Source organism: Contarinia nasturtii, unplaced genomic scaffold (genome assembly GCF_009176525.2).
Source record: "Contarinia nasturtii isolate CC-2019 unplaced genomic scaffold, AAFC_CNas_1.1 Cnas_scaffold_695, whole genome shotgun sequence".
Lineage (NCBI taxonomy): Eukaryota > Metazoa > Arthropoda > Insecta > Diptera > Cecidomyiidae > Contarinia > Contarinia nasturtii.
The window spans coordinates 11,001,135-11,017,323 of record NW_022198046.1 but is presented as its reverse complement, the minus strand read 5'-3'; the positions used below and the strand labels follow the sequence as shown (position 1 = coordinate 11,017,323).

General features: G+C 34.1%; 1 protein-coding gene across 1 annotated transcript in view; it reads left to right on the top strand.

Moving 5' to 3' along the window:
• Window positions 1–203: 203 nt before the first annotated feature.
• LOC116340939 (T-box protein H15-like) overlaps window positions 204–16,189 on the top strand; it is a 23,919-nt gene continuing 7,933 nt past the window's right edge. Inside the window, exons 1-4 of the mRNA XM_031767701.1 lie at window positions 204–818; window positions 2,820–2,983; window positions 3,100–3,230; window positions 15,101–15,386. Of these exons, the coding sequence (XP_031623561.1) occupies window positions 677–818; window positions 2,820–2,983; window positions 3,100–3,230; window positions 15,101–15,386 (723 nt within the window). The 5' untranslated portion in view covers window positions 204–676. The remainder of the gene's footprint in view (window positions 819–2,819; window positions 2,984–3,099; window positions 3,231–15,100; window positions 15,387–16,189) is intronic.

The following is a 16,189-nucleotide window of genomic DNA, read 5'->3' as shown; positions in this document are numbered from 1 at the left end:
ATATTCAAACATTCAAAAGAATTTAATTTATGATATTCACACATGTGCTCGCATCGATGTGCAAAAATCGATTAAAACTGTTGATACATACAAATTGTCACCACATTAAATTTCAACATAAAATCAACAAAATTTTTTTTTTAGTAAATTGAATGAACATTTTATTCTAAATGCTTTTATAAAAAAAAATTAAATCAAAATTGTGCAATAAAATAAATGTGCATATTTTAAAATTAGTAACAAGCAACAACAAAAAATAGTGACATATCGCATAAATGCGCATTTGAGTGGGTGTTCGCGAGCAAAAGTATATACATTTTCCGTTGTGCTCGGCGTTTATTTACTTATTGTTGTCATTATTTATCTCTTGTGTGTCAGTTATTAAGTGATTATTATCGAATTAAATCCAATGATTTGTGGCAAAATGTTATGCATGTGATGTGTGGCATAAAGAATGAAATGTAATCATTGACACATAATCAAGAACAAAGGTCAAAATCATCGAGCATCTAAATCAAGAGGAGCAAATTGATTTTATTTTATTTACCGAACAGAAAATGGCAATAAAGTGACAAATAGAAAAGAGTTTGTGAAAAGTGTTATTATTTGAAATTTCCATAAATGACAATTCGTGCACCTGAGCCGGCAGAAGAAAACAAATAATAGTAAAAGTATCATGCTGCTTGGAGCATCAAATCATTGCAGTTCGGCTGCAGCTGCGGCAGCTGTGGCTGCATCAAAAAATGGCACAGACTTTTCAATTGCGGCTATTATGTCCAGAGGCTCACTCAGCCGAGAACCATCAGAACGTAGCTCTAGTAAGTAAACCTTCATGAGTCAACTTTTTCTCATAACGTGGCCGTTATTCTTTCTCTTGTATAAATATTTTTTTGTTCACCTAAAAAATTATTTACATCCAATGCAATACGATCTAATCTCGGCTCGATCGCAAAACGAATAATAAAATTAATTCGATGCATTCCGCAATTAGAATCGATTTACAGTTACACGTGTAAGAGCTTTCTGAAGTGTGCACATTTTACTCTTAATTATCGCATTCATTTGCTATTGCCGGTGATCATAAACACGAGGCATTTTACATTCGACCTTTTTTTCTTTTCTTCTTTCGCGCTCCCTCTCTCTCTCTCTCTCTCTCTCTTTCTCTCACTCGCCTGTGAGAAATGTTGTGATGATTTGCAGATTTCACGGAGAGCATGTCGGACGAAAGTACGTTGTAAATCATAAAATTTAGAATAGAATTTCGTTACAGCAACAATCACAGTCGCTGTTCACATGGAGGTTAAAATCCACCAAATACCATTAACAAAACTACTAATTGCAAAAATGCACAGAAATATAATTGAAACAATTTTAATTGAGGTCTTTTTGTTGAAGAGAATAAAAAACAATAATAACTCAACGAAAACAGCAATCGCTGTAAATGTACAACGTGAAACAAAAACTGTTATATATCCACACATATGAGGAATTAAATTAAACGTTTCTTCAAGTCATTTTGTTCGCCTGTTATATTATTGTTCTGTTGATTTTATTTGTTTATGAGTTATTTGATTGTTACTTTTCCCAACTGAACAAATAGGCTCAAAACTCTTAGACGGTTTACTTCTTTTTGCTGAAATTAAATGCGCTATTGTCGTAAACACCATAAATATTTTATGTATGTTTCACGCGAAATCCAGACACAAAAAAAAATTGGAGGAAAAAACACGCTGAAAGCTAATCTTTTGAAAAAAAAATGTACACCAAGGCGTAATTAATTTAAATATGGAATTTGGATCGTAATCGTTTCAATAGAATTACAGGCACTGTTGAGCTGATGAAGTGACCCAGTTTCAATTTGAAATTTATACACATTTTTTTTTATTCGAAACTTTTTTAATGCGCACGTATTGCAATTTAAAAATTCTTCGGCTCCAGCCAGCTATGTTGTGTCACACGTACCGATTTCTTATCGAACCAGAATTTTAATATAATTTTTTTATGGTAAAGTAGACATCAAAACATTTTTTTTTTAATTTGCCATTCCACAAAGATAGAACTTGATCGATGAATCACACATTTATTTCCATCCAACAAATGCGAATGCCATTCATCAAACATTTCACATTGTTTGATAGTCCCGCTGTGATACCGTTTGCAATCAATTCAGAATTTATTCATTTCACTCCAAATGTGCCACGATCATTTGCAGCAATTTATTAACATTAACACAAAACCGCATTAAATTTCACATTAATCTCCGTCTCAGTTGAAACGAGTATCAAACTTGATCGTTCAATATCCAGTTTTTTTAATTTTTTGCATACTTTTGTTTATGGTCGTAGAAGCCAGAACCGTCGATTATTGCTAAGAAAATGTGGAAAAACCAATTTGAAAAAAAGTATAAATTTTAATCATTTGCGAAAATTAATTCATTGGAATAAAAAAAAATCGTATTATCAAAGAACAAGCGCATATAGCGCGCGATCATTTTGTCAGCAATACATCAACGATGTCAAAGTATGTGTTTAATGTCATACTTTTGTACGGTAATTAACATGTTCCTCTTCTTCTTTCTGCTTTGTCAGAAGAATGTTCAGTAATTGTACGAACGCCATTTGAAGACGTTCATTTTGTGAGAAAAAAAAACAGAAGTTTTGTTAGAGTAGGACTCTAGAAGCATAATCAATGCTGGTAATATTGTGAAGACATTCGCAATTAGTTATTTTTAAATAGGCGCCAGTTGATATGCGCCAAACAAAGCAAATGGAGATAATATGAAATCATCTAAAAATGTGAAATGAAATTCATTTTTTCAGGTCCATTATCGGTGGATCGATATGCAGAAATAGATGATGAGGTCGATGTTGAACAATGCAGCGATTCAGAATCAACCCGAAATACACAGAAAACCGCACAAACATCAATAGCTTCACCGTCATGCGCATCGGATGAAGAACGATCATCACCTGAACAGACTTCGGTAAGAAAATACGGACACTCAATTATAAAGCCATAACGTTTAAATGGCAAAAAGTCATATGAAAAGAGAGAAATTTCATCCAAGCGATGAATATAATATATTTTTTTCTTCTTTAGACAAAATCTCGGCTAACCAACTCCTGTAATTGTGATGATTTGGCACCGGTACAATGTCACTTGGAAACAAAAGAATTGTGGGATAAATTTCACGAGTTAGGAACGGAAATGATAATAACGAAAACTGGCCGGTAAGTCCATACAAAAGAAAACAAATGCTGTAAAATTGTTCATAAGTTTTGTTGTAAATCCAAAAACAACTTAAACGGAAAAAATGTGTGCATTTAAATATGTGAAATGTGCATAATATAAATGGAGCTCAATCAATTTTTCGGCAGTAAATTTCGTCGAGAAGCACTTCGTAAAGGTAGTTCAAAAATACGATGCGTATTCTCCAATCATTCATTTTCGGTTTAAAAAATCTGACAAACTGGTTTTGTTTCGAAACGGTTTCAAATCGACAATGTGTGTATATCGATTTTATACAAATGGACCGCGACGAATGAATGCATGGCAATATTGACTGAAGACGAGTAGCCAAAGTGTAACAGTAAATTAATGGTTTGAGGAACGAAAACGTCTTTGCTTCATTCCTTTTGATTTTTTTGCATTAAATACGAATGTATACATTTTTTTGAATCATTTAAACTCAATTCGCGAAATTTCTACGGATTGTCTTCGTACAGTACTTTATGCCTCTACATAGTACTTATTTTTTTTTTAGTAAATTCTTTGGCTGTGGCCAAAATTTAAGACTCGTTCCAAATGGAAGAAGAATTTCGAATCGAATTGATGCTGCGAAACAATTAAAAGCTGATTCTGTGAAATGATTGCTCAATGTCACAATTAAAGTATCGTTGAAATCGTACGTATTGAAAAGTATTTATGCGCGCGAAATCCAGTAATTCTCACGAGTTGAATGCATGTCGATCACATCGAAAAAAAAAACCAGATTCTCATTATATCGCTATAGAAATTTGTGTGATTAGTTGGAAATGCTGCTCTTGACTTCATGAATTAACCCAAGAATGAGCTCTACTTAACCGAATTACAAGCAATGGTTAGAAATGCTATGCGAATAAGACTCTTTTTGACCGAGAAAGATTCAGTAAAAAAAAACTGGCAAACCACAGCATAGAGTACACCAAATCATACAGATACACGCACACACAACGATTAGAGAAGCATTCAAAGAATCTCTCCTCTTGTTACTCTTAAAAATGGACCTCTTTTATGACAACATCCGCGTCGCTTCATTTGTGTCAGTTATTGTTGTTTGGTCGCTTTCTTTGTGCTACGATTCGTCCTTTTTTTTGGCAAACATATTTCACTGGCGTTCATTTCAGTTGAAATTGATATCACATAACTGAACGAAAGAGAGACAAATATTTCGCATTTTGTTCATTTTTCGTTCTTCATTCATGCAATTTTCCACTTTACATTTCATCCCATATACGTTGGCATTTCAATGAGCGCATTGTGTTTTATTGTTGTTGTTGCGTGTATCATTTTTTTTCCTCATTCATTGCATTATGTTTCTCGGTGATATGTCAACCACTATACCATCGTATCTTCCTTCCTTTGCGTACATTTATGTGTCAAAACATAACCATAAGTCAGATCCTTATTATTAATTTTGTTGTTACACGAGGTGGTTCCACATTTCATTTTCACTTCTGCATTCTTTATTGTCACATTTATTCAATAGAAAATTATTCGTTTATTTATTTATTTGAATTGAAATCGAAACACGTCGGGCACAATGGCATCTGAGGTCTGCCACACAATGAACCAAAAAAAGAGGCTGATATTGTTCGCATTGGCATCGATATTAAAACGAAATATATCCACAATGCATACGCAGATGATTTTCTGTTGACGCTCTCTATTTCAGATGGAATTCTATTGCTGCCTTTTTTACCGTTTTTTTGTTTCAATCTTTTTTTATTATTATTCCATTTATCTGCTTTTTTTCGATGACAAAAACGACAGGGCAATATAACAAAACAATATGACTTTGTGTGTGTGTGTGTTGTAACTATGTGATCTTGCATCTAACATTCAGTTTATCACAATTTACTTGTGATCTTTTATTTCGCATTGAATCAAGAGGGATTTCCGCAAATGTTATTGGTGTTAATTTTCGATCCTGATTTACTTGCTGGTATAAAAAAAAATCCTCACGTAAATGATGCGGAAAGAAGTTAATGTGTGGCGTGTTAATGAATTCGGCTCTGTGGTTTCTCTCTTGTTTAAAAAAGAGATTTATCCCATTCTGTTTAGTTGTGAATTTGTGACTTTTGCACCGTAAATTCCAAAGAGAAGTTGATTTTTGACTCTCGTGCTTTTTTCTGTTCATCTTTCTTTCTTTCTCGCGCCTCATTTACGTCCGTTTGTGTGTGGCTTTTGAATATATAAAAATGTGAAAGATCAACTAATAAAGGATTCATTTGACTTGTGTTCCCCCCGTGAAAATGCAATACGATTCGCTATACGGCGGTTAAAGATTTATGATTTACATTTCGTTGCATTTTTTAAGATTACGTGGCGCGATGTGGTTTGCAGATAATTTCAAGATTCGATGCACGTTTTTTTTTCAAACATACAAAAGATGAATTGAATGAAGTCGTTTCGGTAAGCGCCAGCAGCAGCACAAACAACATCAGCATCACAGCAATGGCAAACGGTTACAGACCGTGCATTGTGGTCCGAGTCCATTTGAAATGGCGCATAAAAATCCATCGTGATTACACAAGAAAATATATGCGGTAAATAAATTGTAAATAATGCAAAAATTGAATGAATCGATTTCAAATAGGCCATTTATAAATAACAAGAAGAAAGATGAATGTGAACACCATATTGAAAAATATACAGGCAAACTAAAATAATTAATGGTTAAATGAACAAAACTAGATGACAGCGAACGCAAGAGAGGGAGACACTACTCATTCCAATGGTGACAGTCTCTTCATTTCAATCGTATGTAAATTTCCATAAATACGCGATCAGCAGCTGTTTTACGACCTAATAAATTTAATGCTATGTATGCCATAGGCCAAAAGCGAATGTGTTCATAATATGATTCAAACTCTTTCTCTCTCTATATCTCTCTCCCATGTGCATGTGTGTGTGTGTGTGTTTGATGTGGTGATCGCGAGCCCAACAAAATCCTCACGAAACCATTCCATGACTGGTTATCACACAATGAATTTGTAAAAAGTAAACTTCCATTCAACTCGGGTATAATAAATGTCGTTGGCACTCTCAGTTCATCACGTTTTCTCTGTTATTTTCATATAGATGTACATTGAACACATTTGAAAATAAAATCATTAAATATTATTTATGGGTTTTGTATTTATTTTATCGAAATATTTGTACCCGGTATGTTGACCATTTTCTCGCTATGTGTATCCATATAGTGCGATTTAAAACGACACGAAATTGATTCAGAAAGTAAGGGTCTTTGAGCCGTGTGAGGAGATCCATTCAAAGTGAGAAAACTTGAAAAAAAATGAATATAAATTACTTTTTTAACAACTCCACACCTTAAGCTCTTTCAGCTAATTCAACGGCATTAACAACAATGTTTACTTATACGAGGGTTGCTCCATAATTTTTTTTAAAAACATATATAACACAGTTGTTTTTTGTCGAAAATGGTTTTATTGTTTTTCAAAATATTCCCCGAGATGATCGATACACTTTTGCATTCGATGAAACCATTTGTCATAGCATTCGTGCCACTCCGAAACTGATATCTCCAAAACGTGTGTTTTGAACGCTTCAACTGCTTCTTCTGGTGTCGAAAATCGTTGACCACGTAGTTTTTTCTTCACGCTTGGGAACAAAAAAAAAGTCATTGGGTGCCAGGTCAGGACTGTACGGTGGATGACCCATCAGTTCGATGTTTTGACCGGTCAAAAATCGAGTAGTTTGAAAAGATGTGTGAGAGCTCGCATTATCGTGATGAAGAATTATTTTGCGACGGTGGTTGTTTTTTCTTATTTCACCAAACACTTCGGGCAAACAAATGGTGGTATACCAATCAGAATTGACGGTCTTACGATCCTCTAGTGGAACGGTTGCCACATGACCACTTCTCCCGAAAAAAACAGGCGACCATTCGCTTCGAAGTGCTTCTTGCTCGAACAACTTTCGTTGGGTTATCTTCATTTTGGAAGACCCATACAGTCGACTGCTGTTTCGTTTCGGGCTCATAGGCATATATCCACGATTCGTCACCAGTGACGATTTTATTATCGTCTTTTGAAGCACCACGATTGAATTTCTTGAGCATTTCTTTACACCAACTCACACGAGCCATTTTTTGTTCATCGGTCAATTTATGTGGGATCCAACGAGAGCAAATATTTTTTACGGCTAAATGTTCATGCAAAATTGTATGTATGCTGTGGGATGAAATGCCCAAAGATGCCTCAATCTCACGGTAGGTCACATGACGATCTTCCATAATCAGTTTTCTGACAGCATCGATGTTTTGTGGCACAACAGCCGATTTTGGACGACCTATATGAAACTCGTCTTTGAGCGAACTACGACCGCAACGGAATTCTCGGTACCAGTTATAAATTGTCTGAAGGGTTGGTGCTTCATTGCCAAAGGCCAAATGAAGTCGATCGAAACACTGTTGTTGAGATAATTTACTTCGAAAATCGTAGTAAATCATTTTACGAAAATCTTCACGTGTAAAATTCATTTTTTTGTTGAGTCGCAGTTTACCAGTCACTGTAAACAATACAAATAGCGTTCGTACGACAAAAGGTTCAGGGCACGAATACATACCAAAACATCAAACTTTACGAATATGACAATGGTTTACATCGGGCAACACTATAAGTACCATTTTAAAAAAAATTATGGAGCAACCTACGTAGCACATTTTTATAAATGGAATACATTCGAATTGGCGGTCCATTTTATGGAATTTCTTTGAAATTTCATTCTAAAAAGAAAAAAAAAGACAAAGAGTCTTTGAAGAACATACGCTTCCAACAGTTAATTCAAATATTTAACGATCAACTGGTGAAAATAGTTCAACATTTTAGTAATCAAGCCTAATTGGTTTATTTATCGGGAACAATAATTTTATCGCTTAATCTCGCACCTACGTGAAAGATGAAACACTGTTTCAATAATGATTAGACTTGAGATGTGGTAAAACAATACGCTGATGCCATCGGACAGCATGACATTCTTTCGATTTGAAGAATTTCTTCAGCGATCTTTTGAAATTCCTTCTTCGGTTGGAAGTCAAGGGCCAATATTTTCATTCAAGCTGTGTCTTTTGAAATTATGCAAATGATGGAAATTATTGAATTTCCAGTCAACTTATCCATTCCGAATTATTGTGAATGAATTGGATTTGGTTTTGTATTTGAAAATAACAAAATACCCATTCAGAGGTTTATTTATATAGAAATATGAATCGGAAATGGAAATTACCGTTTATTTTTATAACAAGAAGTTTTTGGGCGAATGTTCAACGAAAAAGAAAACACTGATTAATAAAATCATAAAATAGGAACAATAGCAGATTCAACAATGTTCAACATGCGAAATTTGAAAGACGAAATCCGACAGAGAAAAAGGTTTTACAGCTTACTTTAAAAACGACACTCACACCACCAATTTATTAACTTAAACAAAAGCGCAATATTTGGATTCGTGCTGGTTTCACGAACACACACACTTTTTGATAATCCGAAAGTCTTTTCTCCGCTTGTTTTTTCGGCAGAAAATCCTCGCACAATATTGCCGTCAATTTATGTCGATTGTGTCTACGATTCGTGAATGAATTTTCGAGCAATTTATTTGTGAATATCATAAAAACATAAAACGATATCATTTGCAATTCCGGTTCAACATCGAAGCGATTGTATTGTTGTGTGCAGTTTGAGGTGGAGGTTCATTTAGATGCATTCAAGTAAATTGAATCAATGCGCAAACTGATTGGACACGAAAACAATAAATCAAATGCTAAGTAGAAACACATTTTTACGCCAAAATAAAATTGCATTCGAGCAATAGCAAAGAAACAAAAGAACAAACGAAAAACATGCAAGAAATAAAACGATGATACTTATTTATTGTTGGTGTTGGTGTTTTTGTTGTATGCCAAAACAGGAAATATACACAACCAAAAATAGGAGCAGTCTTGTGGTTGAAAAACCACAAAAACAGAACATCGCTATGAACAAGTCTATTTTGAACGTCTCTGAAATGCATTCGTTTGTTTTTTTGTTTTTGATTTTATAGATGCACACATTTTATTCCTAGGTCTTATTACCATTTCTTCCATTGCCATTTTGTTTATGCTCGGTTTTTTGATTGCTTGATTGCATGTCGTCTAAACGTTTTCGAAATCAAATTGATTCTCAACTGACAAATTTATTTCAATTCACCCGATCGAATGATTGAGATTTTTCGCTTAGCTCGACATTAGACAAGTCAGTGTTGTTCCTTTTTTTCCACAAGACTTTCATGAAGAAAATAAAACCAAAATCAATCGTTTTGAAGCAAATTACCAAGTTAATAAATTGAATTGCAACGGAAATATTGCACAGAAAAAATAACAAAAAGTAAATAAAGAAAAAATGAATTTTTTAAAGATATTTTATGGGTTGAAATGCAACGAGGCCCGTAAAAACATTGTAAACCCATTAAATGAGTCACTCTATTAAAATTCGAACATTCATTCATACTTTTATCGAAAGAATTTCCGAGAAAAAGATAGCATATAGTCAAAACGATACATATTTCGGGTATAAATAGTATTTATAATTGTAACATCAATTCAATGAAATTCCGAATGTACGGTAGCTTCAAAGAGAACTCAATTTGAGATAGTTAATTGAAGAGATTTGTTCCTGTTTTGGTGCGTGGCGTTGTGCATTCCCTTAAAATCCATTTTTCTTCTCTAAATGAAGAATGCTTATAAATCTGGAAAAAAATAAGTAATTCAATTGAAGATAATTTTTCAGTTCATTCATTATCCCGGAAACAATTGAATGGATTTGATCCATTCTATACTTCAATATCACGAAACACACATGTGCAATAGAATTATTATGGCATATTGATATCAGAAAAATATTGTGCGCAAGGCGCACGATTGCATTGAAAACAACCATTTACTCCCGAATGGTTTTTTCGAATGAGGCGTAAAGATAAAACGAAATGTTTTCTAAAGATAATGAAAAGGTCTTTAAATAACATTAGTTTCATTAAAATGATATATCATATGATATGTGTCGAGTGTGTGTATTGCAGACACTTCACATGTGCCTTAGTCTCTTGATTGAATTTACCGACAGCACGAACACGAGTGCCAGAAAAATAAGACAGCCAGAGACAAAACATAACATACACATAATCTATAAAAAAGAGTACAATCATAATACAACCGAACACACACTTTGTATACAAAGAAGAAAATTGCTTCAGGGTTTATAAGTCATTTGGTTATTCTTTTTTGTGCTCTTGAATATTACGCTGGGCTGTGGTGTGCAAATTGCCGAAAGGATTTTCCAAACATTCGTCACATATTCAGTAATATATTTCAGCCTTTAAATGCCGACCCAACAGAAGACTCCGTTGCCAGTGAAATACTGTTCAAGAAACCATTCATTTGTGCATTCTTCAAATATGCAAGACAGAGAAGCGATCCGTTGGAATAAAACAAAAAAAGTTAGAAATATGCACATCAGTCGCTGCCAACACTTTTCTTTTAGTCAAATGGCGGCATTGCAATAGCTTGAAGTGCGTGAGTAATAAATGAAAATAACACCAATCTTAAATTGAACGAATGGCCGGATAAATTGTGTGATAATTTAATAAAGATGAACGTCGAGGTGAACACAAAACTGAAAACAGCTTTGCGGCTGCTGCTCGATGTAGTTGTTGTTCTCACTTTTTTTTAGTTTTTTTGAATCTTTAAAAATTGAATAAGAATGGCAGAATAATACATCGACACGCAAACTCAAAGCTGAGTGAGTGTGATCGACATCAAAGAGTTACGACGGCGTGAACACACAGAGAGGCGAGCCGTTGAGTTTTCAAACTCATGACTATGAATCGTCACTGATTGATGAAATGAAAGAAAGAAAAATTATGCACTCGAATTAGAATTTAAAACGAGAATGAAATAGAAAGAAAGAGATGGAGTGATACAAGTGAATATGCATGATGCACCAAAGACTTAATCTTTCGATAAGAATGTGTTCAGCGAATGATGAAACTCCAGTTAAAATCACACATTTTCACCAATTCAGAGATGTATTATGCCGAGGTGAGATAATTGGCAATAATTAGACGTTTACTATAATTAAAATGCAAATTAATCTTCGTGCACTTTTTTTGTTGTTCTGCTCGAGATACGGAATATTGAAAAATATGTACGCAAACAAAATGTATTTGCATTTTTTGTAATAATTAAACGCGATGTTATCCGACGAAACAACAGCAATAAAAAAAGAGAATGTGCAAATAATTAAAAAAGGAGAGAAAGAAAAAAATTAACACAAATCTTGTGAAAACGATAGGGTAAAATCATCAATCGATGTAATTGAAGCATGCGTTCGTGTCGATTACACGAGACAAGCAAGACGATACATACTTTATTGTTGGCACAGTTTTTTTTTTATTCTGATTCATCGTAGCATTCATTTGGTTCATCATAAACCAAACGATGCTAATTGTGATGACATGCTAATGATTGATCATACAAATAATGCCTGACAGAAGAGAGAAAGAGAGAGAGAGACAAAAAACGCAGCGGTTTCATGAAATTAATAGACGTAGTGAAGAGAGCGCAATGATCGTGATTACATGGATTGGGGATAATGCCATAATTCCAAATCACTGTTGAAATGATAATATTTGCTTCGGCCAAAATGAAGGCAACAAAATCCTCAGTACACTGTATAGAAACACACGACCGAGAGAAAGAAGGAAGGGACGTTAAATTGAGTTTCAACCAATTTTCTGCATTAACATGTTGAAATTGCTAGATTAATAGCTGTTAATTATAACTCAAATGAATGGATAACCATTTAGATAGAAGATCTTAAGATATCGGCTTTTTCTTCAATACAACATTGACATTTTGTTTTCATTATGAATGTAAAAGAAAATATTTTGCAAAAGATGCCAGTGATTTGTCAATTATGAAGTGAAAACACTCTGGAAACTGAACCATAGTCATTGGTCACAAAGAATTAATTCGCCGAAGAATATTTATTAACAACAAAAAAACTTGGCAAAAGTTTGCGCAAGCACAAAATATTGAAGCAAAACACGAGAGAGAACACACGATCAGCAGGAGGTAAAATGACGATGACCTAGTATCGAAAAAAAAACAATCAACAACAACATTTTATCTGGAATTACGTTCATTAAATCTGATTGGTAAAGAAAGGAAACGATCAAAATGAAAAATATTTCTTTAAAGCATGAGACACACGAGTCAAAAGACAGGCCAAATTCCTTTGCTCCAACGAAACAAATCGAAAAGATAGCAAAACAATCTCAACAATTTAAGAAACAATATCAATCTCTCAACTTGTACATCAACAATAACAACAACAACAACAACACTAGTGGATTGACTGTAACAAATTGCTGATGAAAGCAAGTCATGGCTCAATACAATGACCACCAAAGGTTAGCAAAACGGCAACCCACAACATAGAATGTGCGCTGTCATACTCTTTCGCTGTGCACTCTTTATCTCTCTCTCTCTCCGCCTCACTCGGTGCTTGTCGTTTTTTTATGGTTTCTTTGGAATTATTCGTATAGAAAAATGTTCTGTTTGTATACAAACATTTGGGTAATTTTCGATTTTTACGTAAACACAATGCATTGTATTGGATGAAAACATGTCATGAAAATGGCTTAAAGTCATTTTTGTCCGTTTTTTTCTCTCTCTCCTTTCAAAAGCCTCCGAATTCCCTTTACAATTATTCCTTTTCACAAATATAACAATTCCAAAAGCAATGAAATTGAAAATAGTTCTGCTAAAAATAAAATGTTTACCATTTGGTCGGTATAAAAAATAGCCTTTGGATGAAAGCCGAAATTTTGTTTTGGTCATTGGAAAATGGCTAATTTCCGGCTGTCGATAATTTTATGTTTTGGATTACTCGAATTGTGTTTTGAATGTTTCGACCATTTGATTTCCGGATGGCATAAGTTTTCCCTGGAGCAAAAAAAAAAAAAAAACAAAGCGAAATAAATACATTCAATCAAATAATACATATTAATCGATGTAATGAAAACAACAACAGAAGCCATCATCCAATGAAATCCATCGTCGTCAAACAAATGGTTTTTTTTTATTACATAATGAGAGTGACCGATGACGATGACGACGACAACGATAACAAGCGGAAAACGAAGAACAAAATTACAGCCGTATAACTGTATGAATATATGCAGAACACGCAGCAAAGCCATCGTCAATGTAAATACGGTATCGACTGGTTACAACACGATGACAAATGTAACCCAAAATCGATTCAATTACTTGGTGCGATATACTTGACGTTGCATTGCTCTTTACTGCACCGTGTATACATCACACACTGCGGAAATTAACTTGAAGTTTTTTAATTAATTTTGACCGATACAGCCGAAGGCATATACAAAAATGTAACGGCGTGGAAAGTAATAATTTTCGTTTTTCGCGATGACAATCGATCAATTAATTCTGGCAAACCAGTTCCGAGTTTAAAAAAAAAAAACAAAAGGCCTATGCGCATTCGACTAGAATGTGTTTTTCTTTTTTACTTTGGAAGTCAGGAATATTTGTTGAAAGCCAAAAACCAGTAAAATTGAACTATCAAGTTATTTATATTGTTAATACAAGCCGTTAATCGTAACGTAATTCATAATAATTTGCGCCTATTTCATGTTTCATGTGAATCTGTGCGAATACTACTCGGTCTGAAGCCAGTACGGGCCATTAAGAAATTATATAAACATCCATATGTGTTTATTCGAGTATGTCAACACAGAAGTGAAAATTATCTTACATTTGCTGCTAATGAGCGATTTGCATGCATTTGCCAATATTTCCATGATGCAGAAATCGCGGCGGGCATGACCGACCAAAACTGCATTGCATTCCAGCTACGAAAACATTAAAAAAAACAGCAAAATTATTGCCTTGGCTGCAGTCAGTTTGATTACTGTATTGCTTTCAGCTTATTTTTGTATACAGAGAAGTATTTACTAGTGATGGGAAAGAAAATCGCAAATACCAATTGAAAAGGGGAGAAATTTTTGTTTTTAAATTCGAAGAAAATAAAAGTTTTTCGTTCATTAATAGTGCAAAATGTATTTTTTTTATTTTTATTCGATAATAATATTATTAACCAATCAAAAAGACATAAAAATCGACGATGCGTGCGAAAGAAGTTAATTTAAAGATCGTCATATACTTATTTTTTTGCTGTTGCCAAACGTGTCTGCCCCCTTTGGCCGATTTCAATTCCCGTTTTCGGTACAGGTGTAAAAGAACTTACCAATTTGTTGCACATTGGTAATTCATGTAAATCAAACGAACACTTAGTTTTTATTGTAGTATAACCACTGTTGGGGCACAATTTTCTCAATTTTTCTCACATCGCTATTTCGATAAGAAATGGAGTGCGTTAATGAGACAAGTTGATTTGAGCGAGAAAATGTCAGAACAGGAAAGCAAATGGTGCCACTGCACCACTCTAATTGCATTTAAATGTGTGAACTCCATATGATGAGTGATAGCAGCATCTGAGTAGATTCTCTCGTTTTTCCACTCTCTTTGTTTCTGTAAGTCTCTGTCGATTCCATCACGCATACACAATTCACACCTGTTTCATCTATGTTTGTAGCCGCCGCAAAAAAAATAATATTATAATTGTTTATGTCTTGTGCCATCGCATGTGAAAAATTCTTTCTTCATCAAGGTAGAGAAAATATTTACCCGCCATGGAACATTGAATATAGATAAAACTTGAAAATTCATTTATTTGGATTTTTTTCTTTGTATTTTCAGGCGAATGTTTCCAACGGTACGAGTTTCATTTTCGGGACCATTGAGATTCAATCAACCAGCTGATCGATATGCTGTTTTGCTAGATATTATTCCGACGGACGTTAGACGCTATCGTTATGCATATCATCGTTCAACGTGGTTGGTTGCCGGAAAGGCTGACCCACCGCCTCCACCGCGTCTTTATGCTCATCCGGATTCACCAATTAGTGTTGATGTGCTTCGAAAACAAGTGGTGTCTTTTGAAAAAGTCAAACTAACCAATAACGAAATGGACAAAAATGGACAGGTACAAAATTAATCGCTTTCATCGATGTTAAAATTTATTTGAGCTGAAATTTTGTTTGATCATGAATGGAAATGAACGATGAATTATATTGATTATGATACCATTAGACTAAAGAATAGTCAATAAATTTTCATTCATTCATTTGCCAATCATTATACGTTGCACATTAAGCTAAATTAGCCATAGGTGGATTAAATATCGTTTAATTTTGAATTATGACACTTTATCGTTGTAACCCAGAGAATACACCACTCGAAAAGGAATATTTTTTTAAATCCAAAACATAAATGCCCACTAAATAACATGAGCTCAACTAATAATCTATTGGTTAAGTCTTCTCTTCTGCATTTTGTCTAATTTATGTAAATATTATTGAAAAAAATTTAAGTAATATTTTTTGTGTGTGTGTGAATACAAAGTGATTGATGCAGTTCTTTTTGGGGTGCATAAAACCATCTTTAATTTTAGGGGCACAAAATTGCGCAAACAAACGAATATAAACTCTAATGTTCATATATTTAGACGGTTCACCATTTATTCGTATGATTTATGGTCATGCTCTCATGCAGGAGGTTTTGAGGACCCTCTTTACTGTAATCATCATCAAATGCAACAGCGCATTTTCGGCAATATTTCATTTTGTTTTTGTTTTTACTTTTCCGCACACACCTAGTGTGAAAGGGGAAAGTATTGCAATAGGTAAAAATTTACGAAACCTCAAAAACATGTTTTCTGGACGTTTCTGAGGTCAGAGAACCCGAATCAGGCCGTTTTGAGCATGGTTGTTGTGGGTCGCTTCCACG